This window comes from Marmota monax, unplaced genomic scaffold (genome assembly GCF_021218885.2).
Source record: "Marmota monax isolate L192 unplaced genomic scaffold, Marmota_monax_Labrador192_F-V1.1 WCK01_AAM20220418_F8-fsc00227, whole genome shotgun sequence".
NCBI lineage: Eukaryota > Metazoa > Chordata > Mammalia > Rodentia > Sciuridae > Marmota > Marmota monax.
The window spans coordinates 920,362-942,546 of NW_026695208.1; the positions used below are offsets into that span (position 1 = coordinate 920,362).

A 22,185-nucleotide genomic window follows, 5' to 3' on the forward strand; every position below is an offset into this window, starting at 1 on the left:
TTTTTAATATTTGTGTTATCTTGGCTGTTTGAAATCCCCAAATCCATTAAAAAAAGATTTTATATGGCTTCCACATTTTGTAAAATAGTGATTAAATCAACAAATCTTTTCAAGTTTTTTTACATTACTGTTTGTTTTCTTGTAAATAGTTCAACAGAAATTACTCTGCAGAATTCATTGGAGAGCTTTTGAAATCTAGTAAATAATACTAGTAAATAATATTTTTCTTCTGCCACGTGAGTTTATTTCAGGTTACTGCTGACAGTCATTTGTGAGAATCTGCTAGAGTTTTGGTGGTGATGGTGGTGATGGTGGTGGTGGTTGTGCATGCACCCATGCATGCGTTGCCAAGAAACATCTTTAGGGAAAGATAACAAAGAAATCACATTCTGAATTGAATTCATTTATTGGTGATTAATATTTACACTTTAAGTTTGCTATTATGAGTCCCCCCAACTTTTTGGTAAAAATTTTTGTGCATTATAGTATTGAAGTCTGTTTCTTTTCCCTTGAGCTGTTGTGACTTTTCTTATTGTGTGTGATAGCTCAGCAGAACCCAGCAACTCAGCTTCCAGCCAGGCAGCAGGAGGTGGAAATGAACCGGCAGCAGCGTTTCTTCCGCATTCCATTCATCCGCCCTGCTGACCAGTACAAAGACCCTCAGAGTAAAAAAAAAGGCTGGTGGTATGCTCATTTTGATGGACCCTGGATTGCCAGGCAAATGGAACTCCATCCCGATAAGCCACCCATCCTTCTTGTGGCTGGTATGTATGATTCACGTGGAAATTAAAAATGTATAAAACAAAAAGGATTATGACCCCCTTAAGTGAAACATTCTAATATATAATGCAATAATTCATTTAATTTGAGGGTTGAGTAGTGGAGTTTGGAGGCTAAGTTAAATTTCCAGTTAATTGAGGATTAACTGATTTATAATGTAAAATTGCTTAGATTAATTATATCCTAGTAGAGCACATTGAAACTTGTCGGTATCCTAAGAAACTTCACTGATGTTTAATTAAACCCATTGCTTTTGTAATAGCTTGAGGACATGTAGCATTTTTATTAACCTCGATGACTTGTTTGATCAATGGTAATGTTTATAAATTTAGAAGGGTTCCTTAGTGGGGAACAAATTTAAGTTGTTTCTGGTAAATTTATGAAGCAAATTTTCATCTTAAGAAAATAAAGTCTTAGAAAGCTCTCCAATCTATGAGAATTGATAGTATTTAAGGAATAGAGCTCATAAAAAGTGGTTCTGAAAAGAGATACGATAATTTTCTGATGTCTCCTTATGCAGGTAAGGATGACATGGAGATGTGTGAGCTGAATCTTGAAGAGACTGGCCTGACACGGAAGCGCGGTGCTGAGATTTTGCCAAGACAGTTTGAAGAGATTTGGGAACGCTGTGGAGGCATCCAGTACCTTCAGAATGCAATTGAGAGCAGACAAGCTCGACCCACATATGCAACAGCCATGCTGCAGAATCTGTTAAAGTAGACGTTGCACGCTTAAGTTATAGCTGGGATCCCTGGTACTGGGTAGGGAGTGTGACCAAGAGATTAACCCTTCCTTGCTCATGTTAGAATTACTTATGCACAATGAGCAGATTTTATAATCATGGCTTTTCGTTAATTTAAAGTTAATTAAGGTTATGGTAGTGAATTTGGGACCTAAAAATTATTTTTGAGTATACGGCAGTACTCTTAAACTTCTCATTATTCTCATGCTTGTTACACCTGGACTGATTCTGACATTTCTCATTCTTTGCCAACAGACTTCCTAAAGTCCATGATGATTGTTCTCAAGGAAAAGAGAAATTTTTAAAACTTTCAAAATACTTGCTATTTATGGATGACATGGTATGTTCTAACTGGAATAATGAAACCTTAAATTTACAAGAATTAAGGCACTTAAAATTATCAAGACACTGATGTTTGTGGTCTGAAAAGCTATGTATTTTCTCTGCTTTTTCAGAAATTCATGGAAACTTTCATTAAAGATGGAAATTCTGACTTTTTCTCCCTCTCCTTTGCAGTGTATCTTAGTTTGGGTGAAGTAGTTCTTCCTAAGTCCTAGAATTTTGGAAGGAGCTTCAATTTATTTAATTGTTCTGGGATAAAGGAGGAACCAATGATATCCAGCACAGATTAGTTTTCTTTCTTTCTTTTTTTTTCCAATCAAATTTTATGTCAGAATATTCTTTTGATGTTTCATGGACAAATAAAGGAAATTCAGATTGCTTAACTGTCTAAAAGTTTTGAGCTAACTCTTTTAAGAAAGGGAAACAGGGTTTAGGTGGCCCTTTGGACTAAATTAAAATCTTTCAAGTTCATCTCTATTGTGATTTTTGTATCAGAATCTTGTCCAAGTTGTTTCGTATGATTTAAGCTGATGTTCTGCTTCAAAATCTTTTTTAAAAAACATTCCTAAATTCTTTTTTGTCCTTTGTGATTTTGGTAATTGTAGAGATGTTTTATAAGCTTTGTAATTCAAAAGCCCTTGTACTTAGTAATTGCTTGTTTCATATAACAGATAATTTAAAAAAGCTTTCTTTGTGTGCTGTTAGCCTTGATCAGATGTTGGCAATTTCAAGCCTAATATTTATGACTTTCACATTAGGAATTTAGAGATAAAAATATATCAAGGAGTTATGTTGACATAATCCTAAGAAGTCTTGTTTGTGTTTTAGAATAAAGTTAGAAAGTAAAATTATTCTCTGTACCTTTTTTTCCCCCTGATTTTTAAACATGCTAACCTTTGAAATGAAATTTCAGTGATTTTTTTTTTCCTTAGAAAGAATACCTCGGTTAGGAAAATATTTCCCAGCTGATTGGGTTAATGTTTGGGAGCCACAGACACTATTTTCAGAATTGCTTCTCTCATAGAAGAAATATTTATTTATTATGATGCTGTGCAAATGATTGTCTTGTGTTAAGGAAATGAAATGGCCCTGTCTGTGCTATTAATTAGTTGAGAATGTGAATGTGATTATCTTTTGGAGGCTGTACTGCTTACACTTACCCACCCTTGGATCATTTGGTTCCTATGATTGGTGACAAAAGGTGTAGTTACTGAAATAAACGACCTGTTCTCTCTCTTCCATCTCTCGCCTTTAATTGGTGTTTTTGTTTGTGTAGGATAGTGAATGATTAGCTTTATTTCCTAATTATTACTAATGATTAAAGTCCTTGAAAAAAATTTAGTAACCAAATTGATTTTTGATGACTTGTCTCTTCCGTATGGTTTTCAGAAGTAGTTTTATGTATCTCTTAGATATATGAATAGGCACTGGATGGAAAATTAATTAAAAAGTTCAAAATTATTATAATGAAAGAACTTAATGTTTTGAAGAATTTGAAAGAAATATATCACAGCAAAGCATTATTACAAGTCTTCTTGGTTTTTTGACTAAGAGTTAATAAAATTAGAATTAGTTTTAAGTCACTTTGTTTCTAATTATGTCACCCAGCTGTCCTAGAATTTATCTATTTAAAATAGTCTCCTGAGTTAATGTGCCTATCAGAACTGCCCTGATTCAGATAGTAGTGTAACCTACATACAGCAGGTGTGCATATTTACTGAAGACCTTTTGCTGGAGAAACTTAGGACCCTAACAACCTTTGAGGGGAAATAGAGATGTAATGTTCTAAAAGATGTTGATACAGCTGCTTTATCAAACTCACATTCAAACTTATAAATGCTGTGTGAAAACTTTAGGAATCAAAAGTCAACTAACTCATTTTAATCAGTCATTTAAATTGAAATTTAAAATTAAAAGTTTAAACCAATTAACTGTATATAAATAACTAATCTTCTCTTAATGCTTGTCTCATCAGTTCTTTGTGCTTGCCAATACCAGTTCCTTCCATAGTGTATGCTTTGCAAAGGTAGGCATAAATAAAATATTAAAAGAGAAAACAAAATGTTTTTATGTTCAATTCTAATGTAATCCCTAATTTCACCACCACAGAGTCCTTGATGAGAGCAGGAGGTATTTACAGTCCACATAAGTTAAGAGAACAGTTTTCTTAGTTGCAGAGTTGGGGAGATAGCACTTTCTCAGAGGATTATATGAAGAAGTAAAGAAACACAGGGACACCCGCCCTCATGAAAGACATTCTATTGTTACCCTCATTTGGCTTCTATAATGACTTTTATAGGTCATTCTTTCCAGTGACCTACTGAAATATTCTGTTTTATAAGCAACCGAGAAAAGATCTTAAGGAGAAAATAGGTGGTATTTGTGGAAGTGTAGATAATAAAAAACCCCAGGCAAGAACAATAATGAATGTTTATTATTTGTAGAGCTTTATTAATTGTATGTGTGTGTGTTGCTGGGGATTGAACACAGGGCCATGCACATGCTAGGCAAGCCACTTACCACTAAGCTACATCCCTAGCCCCTAATTGAATATTTCTAAAGATATTTTCACTCACAGATTATTACTATGGTTCTCAGGGGATCCAAATATGTAGGTTTTTGGTTTCTTTACCTGAAGAGTCTTGGATCAGCAGAATATTCATTGAATGGATCAGTTAATTAATACAACATTAGTGGTAGACCTACTTCCTTATATGAAATAGGTAACAGAGAAGTCAAGTAATTTACTTGTAGACATTAAAAAATACATAAATGCCTTTGCTCTAATCACGTGTAGCAGCATTTTCTGGGGAGTTACAAAGGGAGTCTTTCTACATCCTCAGAAGGGGTGACAGAGTATCTTTCCCTGTTTATCATTACCAGTGGTAACAAGTATTGAGAGTTTTAATCTCTCCCAGAAGATACACTAATGAGGGAGGGGAGGGCAGAGGGTATCTAATAATGAGAATGAGGACTAGTTGGGTGAGTTGGGAGAACAGTTGTAACAATAAGGAAAGAGAAAGGGCAGTGGTCAAGAGAGGGAAAGGTAATATGGTGTTGCACACTGTATGTATATTTTAAGCAACAGAGCATTCCTGTGTCTTTGCTAAATTTAGGATGAATTGTGTGTAACTGAAGAGTAGAACCTATGGTCATTAAACTTGGATCAGGATACACCTGGTGTTCCAATTCTTAGCACAGGAGAATGGCGCTACCACACTGCAGGTGGCCAAGCAGCAAATTAGCATTCTGTTCATGACCCTCATGGAAGGATAAAGGGGAGATATTTTGAGATGTAGAGCCTTCATGTATCAGAACTACATCTTTGAATACAATTAACTTTAGTTCAAATGGTGTATTTTTCCCCTTTACTAACCTAATAAATGAAGTAAGTTTGGTTGTTTTTGAAATTTTTTAGGGGTAATGCACATTCAAAAGGAAAACCTTTAATCCTAATTTGTACCAATGCAGAATCTCACTTTCAAACTATAAATAGGCTTATTAACTGGCCACTTTTCATGGTTGAAAATTTGTCAATTTACAACTGTTACCTAATTTTTCTCATTTTATGAAAATGTGTGTCTTAACACTTTCTAAAGTACTGATATACTAGAAATACAAATAAATGCTTTCTATATACAACTTCTTCTTGAATGTTGTTTTTTTTTTAATAGGTTGTCATAAATAGTGGTAAATGTTGGAATTGTTGTCTGTGTCTCAAATGGGAGAAGTTGAAAAAGTTTGGAATCCTGAAGCTCATTCAGTTATCAAGGCCCAAAGTCCTATGCCAGTTAGCAATAGGAAGAGGCTTGGGACTAAACGGGATTGAAACTTTTGAACTTTGGTCCTGAATTCCTATTGCAATCTCCATCCAGAGAATAGGCAGTACAGTGTATGAGCCACTGCTCCCCATTTGGCCAGATTGGAAGCAAACCAAATGTTGGCTACCTTTCTTTAGGCCCTTAATATTCCGTGAGAAGACAGAAATTTAAAAACTGAGGAGACCCAAAGAAGATTAAAAACTGTGGAGACCCAAAGAAGACTCTTTCTCCCTAAGGCTTTGAATAGAGCTGGTCTATACAGCCTACTCCTTATCTCTCACCAGGAACCTATCATGGTCCTGGTGGGTCTTCTGAGAGTGGAGGGAAATTGTCTTACTTCATCCATAAGATAGGTGATTCAAAGAGTAAGAGGCATTTACCATAAAAGAGCACCCATCCTCCTCCTGAAATATAGAGTATTTACCTAATTCTATTTCTCCATTAAAAACTATATTCCCTATGCAAGTTGATATAGATCTTCACTTTGGGGGAGGATTGAGGTTGGGAATCAGAATGAGAGGTGTGTATTTGCCAGCTCTAGGAACAACTTTTCAAAGGATTGTATCACTTTTTCATGGGAGAATATGTCTTCCAACAAGATCACCTTCATTATTAGGATACCGCCTTTATTTTGATAGCAACATCTAACAGTAAGTTATCAGTGTTTACTGTCTTTTGGGAGCCTTAAAATATCTTGCTTAAAATATTTTATCAAATCCACAAAGCAAATCCATGGGGAGTAGCTAGTAAAACATACATTTTATTATAAATCTATGAATATAGTACTTGTCACATTTTTTTAAAATTAAGAATTGCAGCAAATATATTTGATAATGGGATTTTTGAAAAATGTAGAGGAATAAATTTGAAACATTGAAACTGAACTGGGTTACATTTAGGTAAACCCACACCAAAATTAGTGTAGGGAGAAGTATATTATACATCTGTTGGAAAACAGGAATTAGGTCAGACAGAACAACTTCGCCTCCCACCTCTTACCAGTATGGTGTCTTCCTTTAAAATCACTTTGTGTAGTAACAATATCTTCCCATGATTGATCTATCTGAACCTCAATTTGCCTTTTTTAAAAATAACAATTTAGAAATTTTGGGGAATAAAACAATCTATTGTGTAAGCGGCAATTGTGTATATAATACTAGTGTCTAAGTGTTGAAGACAAATGTATATCAGATATTGTGTGGAGCATAGATACACTCATCACTTACATTCTGCATACATTCATGCAGTTAGACCTGTATCCTTGCACAAATGATCATGTTTTAAATGTACATTATAAAATATAAAGTGCTTATTTCCTGATATAATGTTCAATCCCCAAAACAAGAAGTTGCAAATGGTCTTTGGGTAATATTTTAAAGGTATAGAAGTAAACCTGGTTTACTATTACCTTGACTATCATCCAAGATAGTCAAAATATGTTTTACTGATTGTGTTTTGGGTTTTAATAAAAAGTGCTTTTCAGGATTTGCTAGTCATCAAGTGCATGACTTCTATACTTGAAACATAGTGTGTGCTGGTTCTCAGTGTTGACTCTGTGCCTGGATTCTGATGACCAGTGACTCTACCTGCCTCTGTTTTCAGAATATTGATGGAGTGGACACAGTTTTCTTGAGAAAGCAAATCAACTCTCTTGAGATAGCTTAAATGATAATTTGTACATTTTCAGTTTTTAATTTTCTTCCAAATCTTGATGGTTAAATTCTTCAAGTCCTACATCCAGTAAGTCAGAATTTCTTTTCTTGGTTCCCTAGAAGAGAAATTGTTTTAAGAGCTTATGGAAGACCATCTAAGAAATGTTCATTCTATTATTACCTCCATGGGTGAATGAGAGGATGTGCTTGCCATTTAGAATATCTTCTCTGAAAGTTTGGAGATACCCTCCGAATATTCTCAATTTTATAACCTACTGGGAATGCATCCCATCTTTTCTTAACCCTATTTAGATCATCCATCTGTTGGAGCAGGGGATGGCAAATAATCTATACATAAAATTCACTATGTTCCCTTTCAACTACAGTGATGTCATTTAATTACAACACTTCCTTATGGGATACAAATGTGTCATTTGAACCTGCCTCAACACAGCAATTTATATATCCCCAGATAATCAGCATTGATACTTAATGTTTGTTATTATTGTCAGAAGTAAGATGCAGTTAGTTCTTTTGGGGGCAATGCTGGGGATAAAACCAAGGGATTCATACATGCTAAACAAGCACACTACCATTGAGCTACCTCTCTGGACCCTGATGGAGTTAGTTCTTTAAGTTGACTTCCTGGTGTGAAAAATCACTTTCTCTTTTTCCCTGACAACTTTATTTTTCTGATATATGGCCATTAAGTATTTGGTATTTGCAGACTTAATTGGTGTTTGTGCTTCATCTTCAATATTTTGTCAATATCAGATCCTTGTGTCCAATCATGATTTTATGGCACTCACCTAAACTTTTTTCTGTTTCTCCAATTCTTTTTCTTTTTTTTTTTTTTTTGGTTCTAAGAAATTAGAATGGCACATATGATTTCCAGTGTGCATTTGCATACATAAAATTATGAGCACATTTGGTGTGATTGTCTCAGTTATCTTCATTGTATATTGACTGGTAACTTTTTCAAGTGCAAATTTTGATACATTTCTTCTCATCTAGCACCATAGATCTCAGGTAACCTGAGTGGACCTTGGCTGATTATCACCAATTGTTAACTATCAAAGACTCAGTATAGTTTTTGAAAATAGGTAATTTTAGGTGAAAAACATCCAATGTTTGTTTATTTTCACGTATCATATTGGCAAATTTTTTTTTATACATCCAATGTTAATTCCCCCAAATTACTTAAAAACTCTACAGCTTTATGTGGGCTATATATAAACTGTAGATAACTTATTTCCTTTTATAAAATAAAATTAATAAAATAACTTGATTGAGTGGGTATTTATAAAGACACATCCAGGATACTAGAAAAAACATTGATCTGAGTAATTTTGGAAGTTGTTCATTGTTCACAAATGTTTCTTTTACATATTTTCTACATACTTTTGCTTTAGATGATTATTATTTGAGATCAAAAGCAAAAGTTTTAAAATGACTTATGTGAAATTATTCAGTGCCAGGAATATTAATTATTATTATGAAAATTTCAGTTTTGTTGAAACACAATTGATTACCTACATACATATTTTTACAAGACTGTGAACATTATAAAATATTTGGATTGTTTCTGTTATTTTATTATTTTTATGTACACATTTCAGTTTTCTCCATACTTCATGCACCAGGAAACATCATTTTACCACCTTAAAATACTAAATTAAAAAGCCTAACAAAGGAAAGTGCACTACTTATCCCTATTTTTTTAAAAACAAGAGTCAGGTATAGAAATGTTTTAAATTCCCTTCAAAATTCAATTTCAGTGATTAAAACCAACATGTAAAAGAAAGTATGGTTTTACCTTATAATTTTGCCGATGTTGGAACTTTTTAATACTAGTTTCATATGCTTGATTTTTAGAGTGATCTGGTAACCTGCAAAAGAAAGCAAAAATATGATATCCTGTTTCCTGGACTTTTATTAACATCAATATTAACTACAGCTTTATATTGTTCAGTTCTAAAATTATGACAAGTGGGAAAAAAGAGCATATTTTCACAGATGTCTTCCATTAGGATTGGAGGAAGTATGAGTTCTGCATGCCCCTTGAGTTTTGCCTTAATTCTTTATTAAGCAGTGGTCTCAGAAGGATTGAAGGACACTCATGGGAAAGAGGAGAAGATAAATCTTAAAAATACTGGAGTTATTTCTCAAGTTCTAAATTGTGGTTGCTGGAAAACAACTCATTTTTGTTCATAAAAGTAAAAATAAGTTTTATAAATAAGTAAGACAGCTTTATTTTATAATATACCTATATTTACAGACGTATATTATATAATTTCTGTTGATAGTGTATACACTTTTTTTGCACATTGTATTTTTCCTCTTTATGTTAGAAAATGGGCCTAATTTTTGTGGGATATTTTCCTATATAGCTTCCCTTATCAGTTAATTGTTTTATTTCTCTCACCATTCTGTCCATTAAAATTTTTGAGAAAAGGAAAAGGAGGGAATATCCTATTTCAGTCTCAATTCTGAATGGAAAGAAGGCAGTAGGGAGGAGTAGTTTAAGGAGGTTTGAGTAACAAATTCCTTGTTCTCCTCTCCCACTAGAGAAGGCAGTATTTTTAGTTCTATTTGCCCTGGTTGGGAGATATGGAAGCTCTAAGAATAGCAGGAAACTGGCAGATACTTGGTATCAGAACCAAGACATTTCAAATGAGGGGTAAATGGGACTAGAAGCTTTTCAAAGGACCTCTTGAGACCAGGAGAGCTACACCTCACAGTATATTCCAAGGAAACTAAGGTGCATAAATGATTGCTCAAATTTTTAATCAGATAAAGTTTTAAAAACAAGGTTGAACTATATTTAACTGTGACCCTCTCCTCCCTTTCCCCCAATTTCTTCACTATCCAATAAGAAAGGACTAAAAAGGAAGTTAATAACAAACAGACCTCCTTCCTCCACCCCCACATCTGAAGTCCAGCATGTGAATGAAACTGTGGCCTTGCTGCAGTTACAACAAGTGCTTTAGTGTTATTAAAACCTCCGCATAAATATCTCTTTGTATTAGCATTTACTTATGCCGGCCCTTATATTTGGAAACAAATTTTATTATTATAAGTAATGTCATAAAACAGAATAGGCCTATTAAGTTACAGGACAAAAGTGAGAATTTTTAGATCTAGGGAGGAAGTCATAAATAATTTACTCTGTTAGATCTAAATTTGCATTTTCTGTATATATGTAATGATAATTGTGATAAATAAGAGTCAAACTCATTAGGCCAAAAAAGGAATAATACAAGTTTTTGTTTATTCTTGGGAGAATTTTGTCAAGAAAGTTCCTAGCATAACAGAATCTATATATAGAACACTTGAAATTGAGGGAAATGAAAAATGTGCAGAGTATGGTCATAAATATTGAATGGAGGGAAAAAAGTAGAGGAAAAATAAAGGTGAAAATGTAATGAATGACAATGACTCTGCAGTAGAATGACAACTAACTGGAACTGTTCTTTGTGTCAATCAATGAACTAGTCTTCTTGGCAAGGCACTTGCCCTCAATATCATTTTCCTATCTCCTCACTTTCAGGGAGAATAACAAAAATGAAGCCAAGTTTACAGTTCTTCAGAGAATGCTGTTTTCACAGTTACAACAATTAGGGTTCTAATGGATCTGCTTTTAAGTTCCAGGTAGGGAATCACAGTGTCTCCTTACAGGATAGCCCTTTGTTGACAGGACCAGCTCCGATAACACTTTATTCCTTACCTAAACCCATGAATTAATTCCTATTATCCCAATTACATAGAAGAACACGTTGAAGCTTAAAGAGGGGAAATGTGTCTCAGTGTCATACCTAGTTAGGGGCAGAGTTCTAAGTTGAACTTGAGTCTAATTTTAAAGCCTCTAGTTTTAATTCTTGTCTAATCCATGACTGATGAGGTCTTAACTTGTCAGCTGATCTTATAAATAAATGTTCACTCACATAAGTGATGGTATCTTGTGAGAAACTAAAATAATAGATGGGAGGGGAGCAAATCTCAGGGATCCAGAGGGACCCTCAGAGCACCAAGAGTGTCTGGTTTCTCTTCACTGAAGAAGCTCATGGGGGCAACAGAGGCCTGTCCTAGTTCTGAGGATATCAGGGCTAAACATTTAACATTTGGAAAAGCATATTTAATCAGGGAGTGGAAAAGTGCAGGATTAGGGTCATGTGGGAATTTATCTCTTTTCCCTGAAGATAAATTAAGCATCTTTCTCCCCCACCCCATCCATTGCCTAGCATCCAGCATGGTGACTGGCACATGGTGCTCAAAAACTCTTGTTATGTTAGTCTAAGAAGCATCAGTATTCTTGTATATTTGAATAGCTCAAGTCCATATTATCCCCCGGAGACTAGCACAAATGAAAAAAGCAGAACAACACCAACCTGGGTGAGAGCTATTATTTCTAGATCATCTTATACCTTGCTTTATTGGTCTTGTTTATAGCAACCTAGAACTAAAGTGATCTTTCTTGCTCAAGAAAGGAATGTTTAAAATTAAAAACTGTACATCCATTTGAAACCACCAATGGGAATAGTTAAAATAAAAACTGAATATATCACTATTCATAAAAGACAACCCTCCTCCTCATCATCACCCTATTTGGGCCTCATTCATTGGCACTCCTTTTTTTAATGGTTACATTTTATTTTATCAATTTTTAAATTTATATATGTCAGTGGAATGCATTACAATTCTTATTACACATATACAACACAATTTTTCATGTCTCTGCTTATATACAAAGTATATTCACACCAATTTGTGTCTTCATACCTGTACTTTGGATAATAATGTCTATCACATTCCACCATCATTTCTAATCCATGCCCCCTCCCTTCCCCTCCCACCCCTCTGCTCTATCTAGAGTTCATCTATTCCTCTCATGTTCCCCCTCCCTACCCAACTATGAATCAGCCTCCTTATATCAGAGAAAACATTTGGCATTTGTTTTTTTGGGGATTGGCTAACTGCACTTAGCATTATCTTCTCCAATGCCATCCATTTACCTGCAAATGCCGTGATTTTATTCTCTTTTATTGCTGAGTAATATTCCATTGTGTATATATATACCACATCTTTCTTTATCCATTCATCTACTGAAGGGCATCTAGATTGGTTCCACAGTTTAGCTATTGTGAATTGTGCTGCTATAATTATACAAGCAATAAATTAACATATCCTCATTATTAAGAAAGCTGGACTCCAATTCCATTTCTTTCCATTGTTAACTAGAAAGAATCTATCACTCCACACTTTTTTCTGTGTGTTTACTAACACATAGATTGAATCATATAAAATTGCTGGTATTTGAAGATTTGTAACTGACAAAATGGCAATGCCATATGATTGAACCTAATATGCTTAAAAGTGTATAGTTTTGTATTAATTTACTACCTATACAGGATTAGACAAAGGGGAATGAAGGTAAGGGGGATGGGAATATGAAAGACAATAGAATGAGAATAAGATAATTTTCCTATGTTCATATATGAATATATAACCAGTGTAACTCCATATCATGTACAACTACAAGAATTGGAAGTTATACTCCATGTAAGTATGATATGTCAAAATAAATTCTACTGTCCTATATAATTAAAACCAGCATAAATAATTTTTTAAAAATAAAAATAATCCCACAGTTTCTTTTCTTGTGTTTACCCAAATGATTTCAAAACTTATGTCCACATAAAAACTTGCATGTGGATACTTAAGGCAACTTTATTTGTAATTGCCATAACTTATGAGCAACCAAGAGGCCTCTCCATAAGTGAATGAATAAATAAATTGTGATATATTCTATTCTGAAATTTGCTTCTTAATGTAATGAAGTATCTTGCATTTTTTGAGTATGTATATATCATTACCCTTAGCTGCAGTTTTTAATAGTGAGTAATTACACTCTAGGTTAACCATCCCCATCCCCTTTTTTGTGGTGCTGGGGATCAAACCCAGGGCCTTATATAGGCTAGGCAAGTGCTTTACCACTAAGTGACACCTCAGACCACTTCTCCCTTATTGAGGACCATATAATTATTTCAAAATTCAAAGGAAAAAAAAAACAAGAATCAATAAATGGGATGGATTCAAACTAAGAAGTTTCTTCTTAGAAAAAGAAACAATCAATGAGGTGAACAGAGCCTACATCTTGGGAGCAAATTTTTATCCCTCACACATCAAATAGAGCACTAATCTGTAGGGTATATAAAGAACTCAAAAAGCTTAGCACTAAAAAAAACAAATAACCCAATCAATAAATGGGCCAAGGACCTGAACAGACACTTCTCAGAAGAGGATATACAATCGATCAACAAATATATGAAAAAATGTTCATCATCTCTAGTAATTAGAGAAATGCAAATCAAACCTACTCTAAGATATCATTTCACTGCAGTCAGAATGGCAGACAAACAACAAGTGTTGGCAAGGATGTAGGGAAAAGGCACACTCACACATTGCTCGTGGGACTGCAAATTGATGCAGCCAATATGGAAAGCAGTATGGAGATTCCTTGCAAAACTGGGAATGAAACCACCATTTGACCCAGCTATCCCTCTCCTCGGTCTATACTCAAAGGACTCAAAAACAGCATACTACAGAGACACAGCCACATCAATGTTTATAGCAGCACAATTCACAATAAATAGCTAAACTGTGGAACCAACCTAGATGCCCTTCAGTAGATGAATGGATAAAGAAAGATATGGTATATATACACAATGGAATATTACTCAGCAATAAAAGAGAATAAAATCATGGCATTTGCAGGTAAATAGATGGCGTTGGAGAAGATAATGCTAAGTGCAGTTAGCCAATCCCCAAAAACCAAATGCTGAATGTTTTCTCTGATATAAGGAGGCTGATTCATAGTGGGGTAGGGAGGAGGAGCATGGGAGGAATAGACGATCTCTAGACAGGGGAGAGGCGTGGAAGGGGAAAGGAGGGGGCATGGGTTAGCAATGATGGTGGAATGTGATGGACATCATTATCCAAAGTACATGTAGGAAGACACAAATTGGTGTGAACACACTTTATATACAAGCAGAGGTATAAAAAATTGTGGTGTATATTTGCATTAAGAATCGTAATGCATTCCACTGTCATTTATTTTAAAAAATCAATTATAAAATTAAAAAAAAATCAAAGGAATATTATTGTGAACATTTCTGTATACATATCTCCGTGCACAGGTGCAAGTATACTTTTAGGAATAATTATCTAAAAGTAGAGTAACTGAGTCAGATTCAAAGTTTCATGGAGGCTACTGGAAAACTCTTTTTTTTTAAAAAAAAGCTTTTCCAATTTACACATCCACTAGCAAGGCTTGATAGAGCCAGTAATCCCACCCCATGTTATCCACATTGTGTATTATCCACTTTCTAACAAATGATATCTCTTTATTATTTTTGGATTTCCATGATTATAGTGAGATTGAGCATTTTCTATATTTCATTGATCATTTGAAGTTATTCTATGAATTGTTCCTCTATCTTCTTTGCTCATTCTAACATTTGGATGTTTGTCTTTTATTGATATGTACTATCACTTCTTATTATGGATGTTTAACTTTGTCTAAAATGTTGGTTGTATATATTTTTTTTCGATCTCATTGTTTGATACTTTCATTTATAACACTTTTTCCCTATAGAATTCCTTTTCTTAAGTTTTCTGGGATTGGTGTCATGTTAGGATAGTCTTTTTTAATCCAGGATTATAGATTATTATATTTAAAAAATATTTTCCTAGTTTTGATCTTGAACTTGGATCTTTGTTGTGGAATTGATCTTCTGTGATAAGGCACAATTTTATAAATGGAAGGACAAATCATACTTGAACCCTTATTGACCAGTGGACACGTTTTTTTATAAATCCCCTATTGTATAAGTGTGTCTATGGCTGTTATATTTGTTCTTTTATCTATTTCTATGTCTATCATGTCTAAATATGATTTTATGTGTTTTGCTATCTTGCACAGAAACTACCCATCACTCTACTCAAGATTTTCTCTTGTACATTTTCATTTTTAGAGGAAATTTAGAACCAGAATGTCAAATTCCATGAGGAATCTCACTGGGGTTTTGACTGTGATTAACTTGGAGAAAAGTCACAGAATCATCATGTACTTCTCTGAGTGAATGCTCTGTGCTTTATGTTCTTGGTAAAAGTATTTTACAAAGATCATTTCATAAACCTCTTGCAGCAACCCAGTAGGTGGAGTTGTCTCCTTACCCAATGAGGAAGTTGTGCTTTAGAGAAGTAATTTGTCCAAGGTCACTTGATTATTAAATTTGCTAAACTGAAACTTTAACCACAATCTGACTTCAGAACATTGCTTCTTAACCAACCTCTATTGGGTATTTGTCTTTAAAATGTTAATACTCTAAAGGAACAGAATATGTTTTTATCAAGGAAAAGGCTAAATTGTTGTGGTTTCTTGAGTTTTGGAAGTAGATGGCCACGAGTTCTCGTGGTGGGAAATTAGGACTGTGGCCTCTAGAGTGAGCAAGTAAAAGCAACAAAGAAAAAACCTCAGGTGACCTGATAGTGATGAGGGTCCAGGTGATCATCACTGAGTAGATGCTCAGGTGTTGATGGGAAGGGCTGGCAGCACTCTCAGAAGTGGTCCAGAGACAGACTCCTGCAGAAGCCCTCTGAAACATAGTCTGCAGCCTTGTCTGGGTGTCACGGGACTTGAGAAGAATTGGACCCACCTTAATGCTCCCTGCTTGTTCCCAAGTCCACCTACACCCTGAGGTCTGGTTTGTACATAGAAAGCTAAGCCCATTATATGTCACCTCCTTTCCTACCTTCCAAGGGGCTTCTCTAGTACTTTCTGTCTGTGAATGAAGGAGTAAACCTATCTTAAACACTTCTAGAGATTGGACTACTATAATAATTAAAAATGTGCTAAAGAAAGTAATAGCAGGAGGAAATGTTTTAGGTTAAAAAAAAAACTGACTACAAAACAGGAAGCCAGTCTGATTCTATTTTGCTTTAAAAAATTCTGTATAAACCCATTTTATATCAATATGGACACCAAAAGATAATCAGCAGTTAATGTGATAAATTACACAGGATATTTATCATCTTTCTCATAGATTTTTATATTTCCCAGCTTTCTTATGATAAAAGCTATTATGCTTTCAAACAAGGAAAACACCCAAGTTTTACAGAAACATGCACTAATTAAGGCAGTAAACCAAGAATTTTATCTGAAAGCTAAGCCTAGAGCAGGGCTCTCAAAGTCATCCCTGGACAGCAGCATCAATCTCCCGGCCTACCCAGACCTAGTGCTGTTTTTACAACAGAGCAGGGCCAGCAATGTGTATTTCCATAAGGCTTCCTCTGGGTGATTCTGATGCTTACTGAAATTTGAGAACCACGGGTCTAAAGCATCATATGAATTTATTCTGTTAGGGTTTTCAGAAGCATAAATAATGACATTTGTGTACTTAGGTTGTAGGTCTGTCACGTTTGTGTGCTTGACTTACCTGCATGGGGCTCCCTTTCTCTGAAGGGCCTTGCATTCCTCTCCAGGGGCACAGAGGTCTGCGTCCAGTTCCCCCTGGCTCTCGTATCCTGGTCTGCACCGGCACTCCACTTCCTCCGTCCATTCATTCTTTATGCACTGGGAAAATTCATCACAGGCCAGGAATTTGCAAGGATCTGTTTGATCAGCTGTAAGAGATGGAACAGAATTTGATGAATGTATGATGCCTAAGTGTGGAGCTGGCAGCAGTTAAAGGCAAAAAATCAAATATATTTACTATCATCTTATTTCGGAGTGGGTCATATAGTATTGGTAACAGACTGGGCAAAAAGAACCATAGTTTGTGCTTTGAAAAATGAATTTATAGACACAGGTGATAATATATTTAGTTCCAACTATAATTATGTACAGACATTTTAGAGTGCATCAGAATCATCTGGAGGCCTTATTAAAACAAATTTCATTGGAAAGTGGATTATAAATCTAATATTTATAATATTAGAATATTTAGCTCTGAGAGGCCAGTGGCTTCTGTAAGCCTTCCCTTATTTTTATGGAGCTAAAGACATTGAGCTCTGAGAAGAAGCAAATGGCCAGAGTCCCCACGTGCTGGTGGCAGAGCCAGCACAAGTTGTTAGATCACTGTTTTTTCTGCCCTGGAAGGATTTTCTGTTTAATTGCAGCAGCCTTTTGTCTTCAGATTATTCTTTTTTTAAAAGTATTTATTTTTTAGTTAAGGTGGACACATATCTTTGTTTTATTTTTATGTGGTGCTGAGGATCGAACCCAGTGCCTCACACATGCTAGGCGAGCACTCTACCTCTGAGCCACAACCCCAGCTCAGATTATTCTTTAATAAGCATTGTTATGTGTAAGGAAATAGGGAACAGGCAACAGTGTATAAAACCATTCTTTCAAATATCTAGGGGAGGTTAGTAATATACACAGTTAATTCTATATAAGGAGCCGACCATCAACCTGGAGGGGATTGCTTTGGACTGAGCATTTAAAGTAGATCACAAGGCAGTCATGGTGGTGCACACCTGTAATTCCAGCTACTATGGAGGCTGAGGCAGGGTGATGGAAAGTTCAAGGCCAGCTTGGAGAATTTAGTGGAACACTATGTCAAAACAAAAATAAAGAGTTCAAGTATGTAACTCAGTGCTTGCTCGGCATGCGTGAGGCCCTGGGTTCAATCCTCACTACAGTAAATATTTTAGTTTTTATGTTGCTGTGACCAAAATACCCAATGAAAACAACTTAGAGGAGAAAAGCTTATTTGTGGCTCTTGGTTTCAGAGATCTCAGTCCATAGACAGCTGACTCTGGGCCCAAAGTGGAGCAGCACATCACGGGGGAAGGGCCCAGTGAAGGAAAGCTGCTCAGATGGGGTGAGGAAGGAGGGAAGGAAGGAGGGAGGGAGAGAAAGATGGATGAGGGAGAGGGAAATAAAGAAAAAGATAGGGAGGAAGAAGGGGCCACAGGGAAGACATATTCTTCTAGGGCACAAGCCCACCTGGGTGATCCATCTCCTCCAATTATGCCCTACCTACCTAGGGTTACCACCCAGTCTGTCCATTCAAACTAGGAGGAACTGATTAGATTACAGCTCTCACAATCCAGTCATTTTACATTCCTGAATCAATGCAGAAGCTTTTGGGAGACACCTCACATCCAAATCATAACAATAAATAAATAAAATAGGTTACATTTGAGGTTTTTCTCATTTTTAAAAATTGTTGGTGCATTATGGCTGTAAACAATGGTGGGATTTACTGTTATATGCCCACACAAGTACGCAATATAACACTATAATTTGACCTACTATTCCCAACTATTTCCCCTTTTCCTCTCCTCCTCAGAGTGGGTGGTGTTTGTTGTACAAAGGCAGGCTAAATTGTTCCCACTGGAGACAAAAGTATGAGCAGAGGAAAACAGATGAGGAAAGAACAGACATCTGAAGAGAGAGCAGGGAAAACCCAGTTAGGAAGGAGCAGAGATCCCTTACAAATGGGAAGGAAGGGAACTAAGATTGGTAAATGCCTGTTAAGGCCAATTTCTGAAAGGCACACTAAGGAATTTGGACTCCCCCCCTCCCCACCTGCCAACTTCCCCACTGCCACTCTAATGTCCCCCAGGAATTTGAACTGCACAGGCAGATGGGAGTCACAGATGATTTTTAAGTAAGGAAGAGTATGCTCAGAATTGTGCTTTAGAAGATTTATAAATACAACTTAGAATTTTTAGAATTAGAATGACTTGAGAAATCATCTGGGCCAATATTTCCCAAGTGGGAACATTTGTGGAACTCTAATTCAGCAGGATTTGATAAGCTTTATGCTAAAAAGAGGTTTGGTGGCTAAATAAGTTTTAAAAAATGCTGTGTGACTGTTGGTGAGAATGTAAATTAGTACAGCCATTATGGAAAACGGTATGAAGTTTCCTCAAAAAAATAAAAATAGACCTACCAGATGATCTAGCAATCCCATTAGTGGTTATATATCCAAAGGAAATGAAGCCTGTATATTAAAGAGACATTTGCACTCTCATGTTCATTGCAGTACTGTTCACAATAGCCAAGATGTGGTGCCAATATAAATGCCTATCAATGGATGAATTAAGAAGCTGTGGTACATACATACACAATGGAATATTATTCAGTCATAAAAATGATGAAATCCCGTCACTTGCAACAACATGGATGACCCTGATAGACATTAAATGAAATAAACTAAGTGCAGAAAGACAAATACTGTGTGATCTTATTCCTATGTGGAATCTAAAACAGTAGATCTTGTTGATGCTGACAATAGAATAATGGTTACCAAAAACTGGAGAGAATAAGTGGAGGAGATGATGGGAAGGGATGGGCCCCAGGGCACAAAGTTAGATAGGAATAAGTTCTAAGTAGGAACTTATTGCATAGGAAGGTTATTATGATTGGAAATCATGCATTTTATATTTTGAAAATAGCTAGAAAAGAGGATTTTGAGTGTTCTCATCACAAAGAAATGACAAATGTTTAAGACAGAAGATGTGTTAATTAACCTCATTTGGTCAATTACACAATGTATGCATATTTTGAAATATCATATTGTATCCCATAAATAAGTAAAATTATCATGTGTCAACCAGAGATAAAGGTAAGGGTGCACTGGGACACATCTGTGATCCCAGGTACTCTGGAGGATCATCTGAGCCCAGGAGTTCAAGATCAGCTTGATGGGACACAATTTCAAAACAATTAAAAATAAATAAAACAGTAAACAAGAAAAACATATTGTATGAAATAAGTATAACAAGGTTTCTTTCTCTTGCTCTCTTTCACCCTCCAACACTATTCCTTTCTCTTTTTATTTTTAAACCTCTTAGGGTCATTTATAAGCTCATGTCTATTGTGAGTCTTCAAGCAGAGAATGTGGTCAGCTACTTAGCCAAATGTACAGACCATAGAAACTTTAAGGGTGATGGGGACAAGTGTTCAAACGAATCCCTCTGCTCACTTTCCCATCGAGTATCTCCTTGTGGCAGAAAACCCTAAAGCAAGAGGTTAGTTTGACCAGCCCAGGGGTTTGGGCAAGAGAAGCTCCTTGAAAACATATTTTTGGGTCTCCCAACAAGGTAGACTCCTAAAAGTCTTTATGTGACACTGTGTTTCTCTGCAGCTTCCACGTTCCTATGGAGAGCCATACCTGGATAATGTAATCTGGCTTTCTCTGCCTTGTGATTCCGAGAACTGGCCATGTTCAGGAATCCTTGTCACTGGTTAGGAAATAACTCAGATTTACATTGACAACCCAGTTGATTTATGTCCAGGGCCTGGATTAGTAAATGACAACTGTCAGCAACCTTAGACTCAGAGCTGTATTCTTGAAAACAGAGGCCAGGAGGGAATGTCGGTTCCATTTCTCTCCCTTGGTGCACTAGAGAAATATATTTAACTTGGAAAGCTGACCGAATGCATGAATTCTTGCCCTCTGAAGAGAAATAGCAAAGGTCTGATAACCAGAAGAGTTTCCCCATGAAAATAAGTGTTTCTATTTTACAATAATTTCTTTTAGCCCAGTCAGGCATACTCTATGCATCAGTAAAATTGCATAGTACATGGTGAGGCAATGTTGGAGCAACAAATTTGTCCAAATTTGGGGGCTCAGAATCAGGAATATTTGAAGAATGAAGGCAATCGGTTTGTAAACTACTCAATTTTCTCATGTTATTTATTCAGGACCAGTCAATAGAGAAGGAGACTTTGAAATACCAAGCTTAGGTTTTGTTTGCTGGGTATGCTTTCCTGGGTACTAAAACAACATTCATCCATTCAACAAATATCAACTTGGCCTTTCAAAACTTTCAGCACTAAGAATTTCACACTGGCTAAATATTTTTGATTTTTATTTTATCCATATATAAAAATTTACATTTTTAGATAGGTGGAATTTTAGAGTCAGAAGTCGTTTTAGAGATCTTTTAGACTAATTTGCTCCTTGAAGATGAGAAAGCTTCGATGCAGGGAATAGGAATATTGCTAAGGTCATGCCTGTTTGTATTCGAGTCTTCTGACTGAGATTTCAGGAAGGAAAGAGCCCCATAGGGGAGCTGTTGGACCCCTTGCCAATATGGCAAATGGAGGCAACTGCCATTAATTAGACTCAAAACAGAAGCAACTCACACAGTTTCTTTCTGTACTACCTTAAAAAAAAAAAGTCCTTTGACCTCTTTAGTCACATGTCATCTTTCAAATGACACATGCATCTTTGGATTTTAGGCAAAGACCCACATTTGGGCTGATTCTGAGAAAGAAGGAGCCGCAGATGAGATAGAAGAGGAGAAAGATGGGCTGTATGATGAATGAAAGTTTAAATAGTAGAATTTTCCTATGCAAAGCTTCCCTGTGTTGTTGTTTTCTTTCTTTGTCATATCCCCCAAACATTTTTCCTTAGAATAATAGGATTATTCACGGATATACCATACATCTGTTTATCTCATCCTTAACATATCTCTGGACATTTGTACAAAATAAATTTGGTTAAACATCATCATTATCATCGTTGTCATTATCTATACATTCTGTAGCAACAACCAAAAATTCTCTGTCCAAAAATGGTCTCATTACTTGGAAAGAAGGAGGACAAGAAGACTTGAGAGCAACCATAGATTAAGAAGGAAAACATTAGATGCATTTTCTAGGACAATGTTTTCAAGTAATAATCAAATTATGTGTGTAGGTGATGAAGTAAAGTCCTCACGATTGATTTATAGACTGATTGTTCTGTTATTGCTTTAGTCCTGGATTTGCTTAAATCCTCTTTACCTAGTAGTTTTTTTGTGTGTGTGTGTGTTGGCACCCTATATA

At 35.6% G+C, this 22,185-nt stretch overlaps 2 protein-coding genes across 9 annotated transcripts in view; one reads left to right on the top strand and one right to left on the bottom strand.

Moving 5' to 3' along the window:
• Positions 1-3,105, top strand: part of Myo6 (myosin VI) — a 155,883-nt gene extending 152,778 nt beyond the window's left edge. For all 7 annotated transcript variants that reach the window (XM_046430436.2, XM_046430438.2, XM_046430437.2 and 4 more), the window contains 2 exons: positions 546-764; positions 1,301-3,105. In XM_046430436.2, the coding sequence (XP_046286392.1) occupies positions 546-764; positions 1,301-1,500 (419 nt within the window). In that variant the 3' untranslated portion in view covers positions 1,501-3,105. The remainder of the gene's footprint in view (positions 1-545; positions 765-1,300) is intronic.
• Positions 3,106-6,437: 3,332 nt separating this feature from the next.
• The window catches only part of Impg1 (interphotoreceptor matrix proteoglycan 1), a 137,598-nt gene continuing 121,850 nt past the window's right edge, over positions 6,438-22,185 (bottom strand). For both annotated transcript variants that reach the window (XM_046430442.2, XM_046430441.2), the window contains 3 exons: positions 16,835-17,021; positions 9,154-9,226; positions 6,438-7,453 (listed from right to left, as the gene is read on the bottom strand). In XM_046430442.2, coding sequence (XP_046286398.1) covers positions 7,376-7,453; positions 9,154-9,226; positions 16,835-17,021 — 338 coding nt within the window. In that variant the 3' untranslated portion in view covers positions 6,438-7,375. The remainder of the gene's footprint in view (positions 7,454-9,153; positions 9,227-16,834; positions 17,022-22,185) is intronic.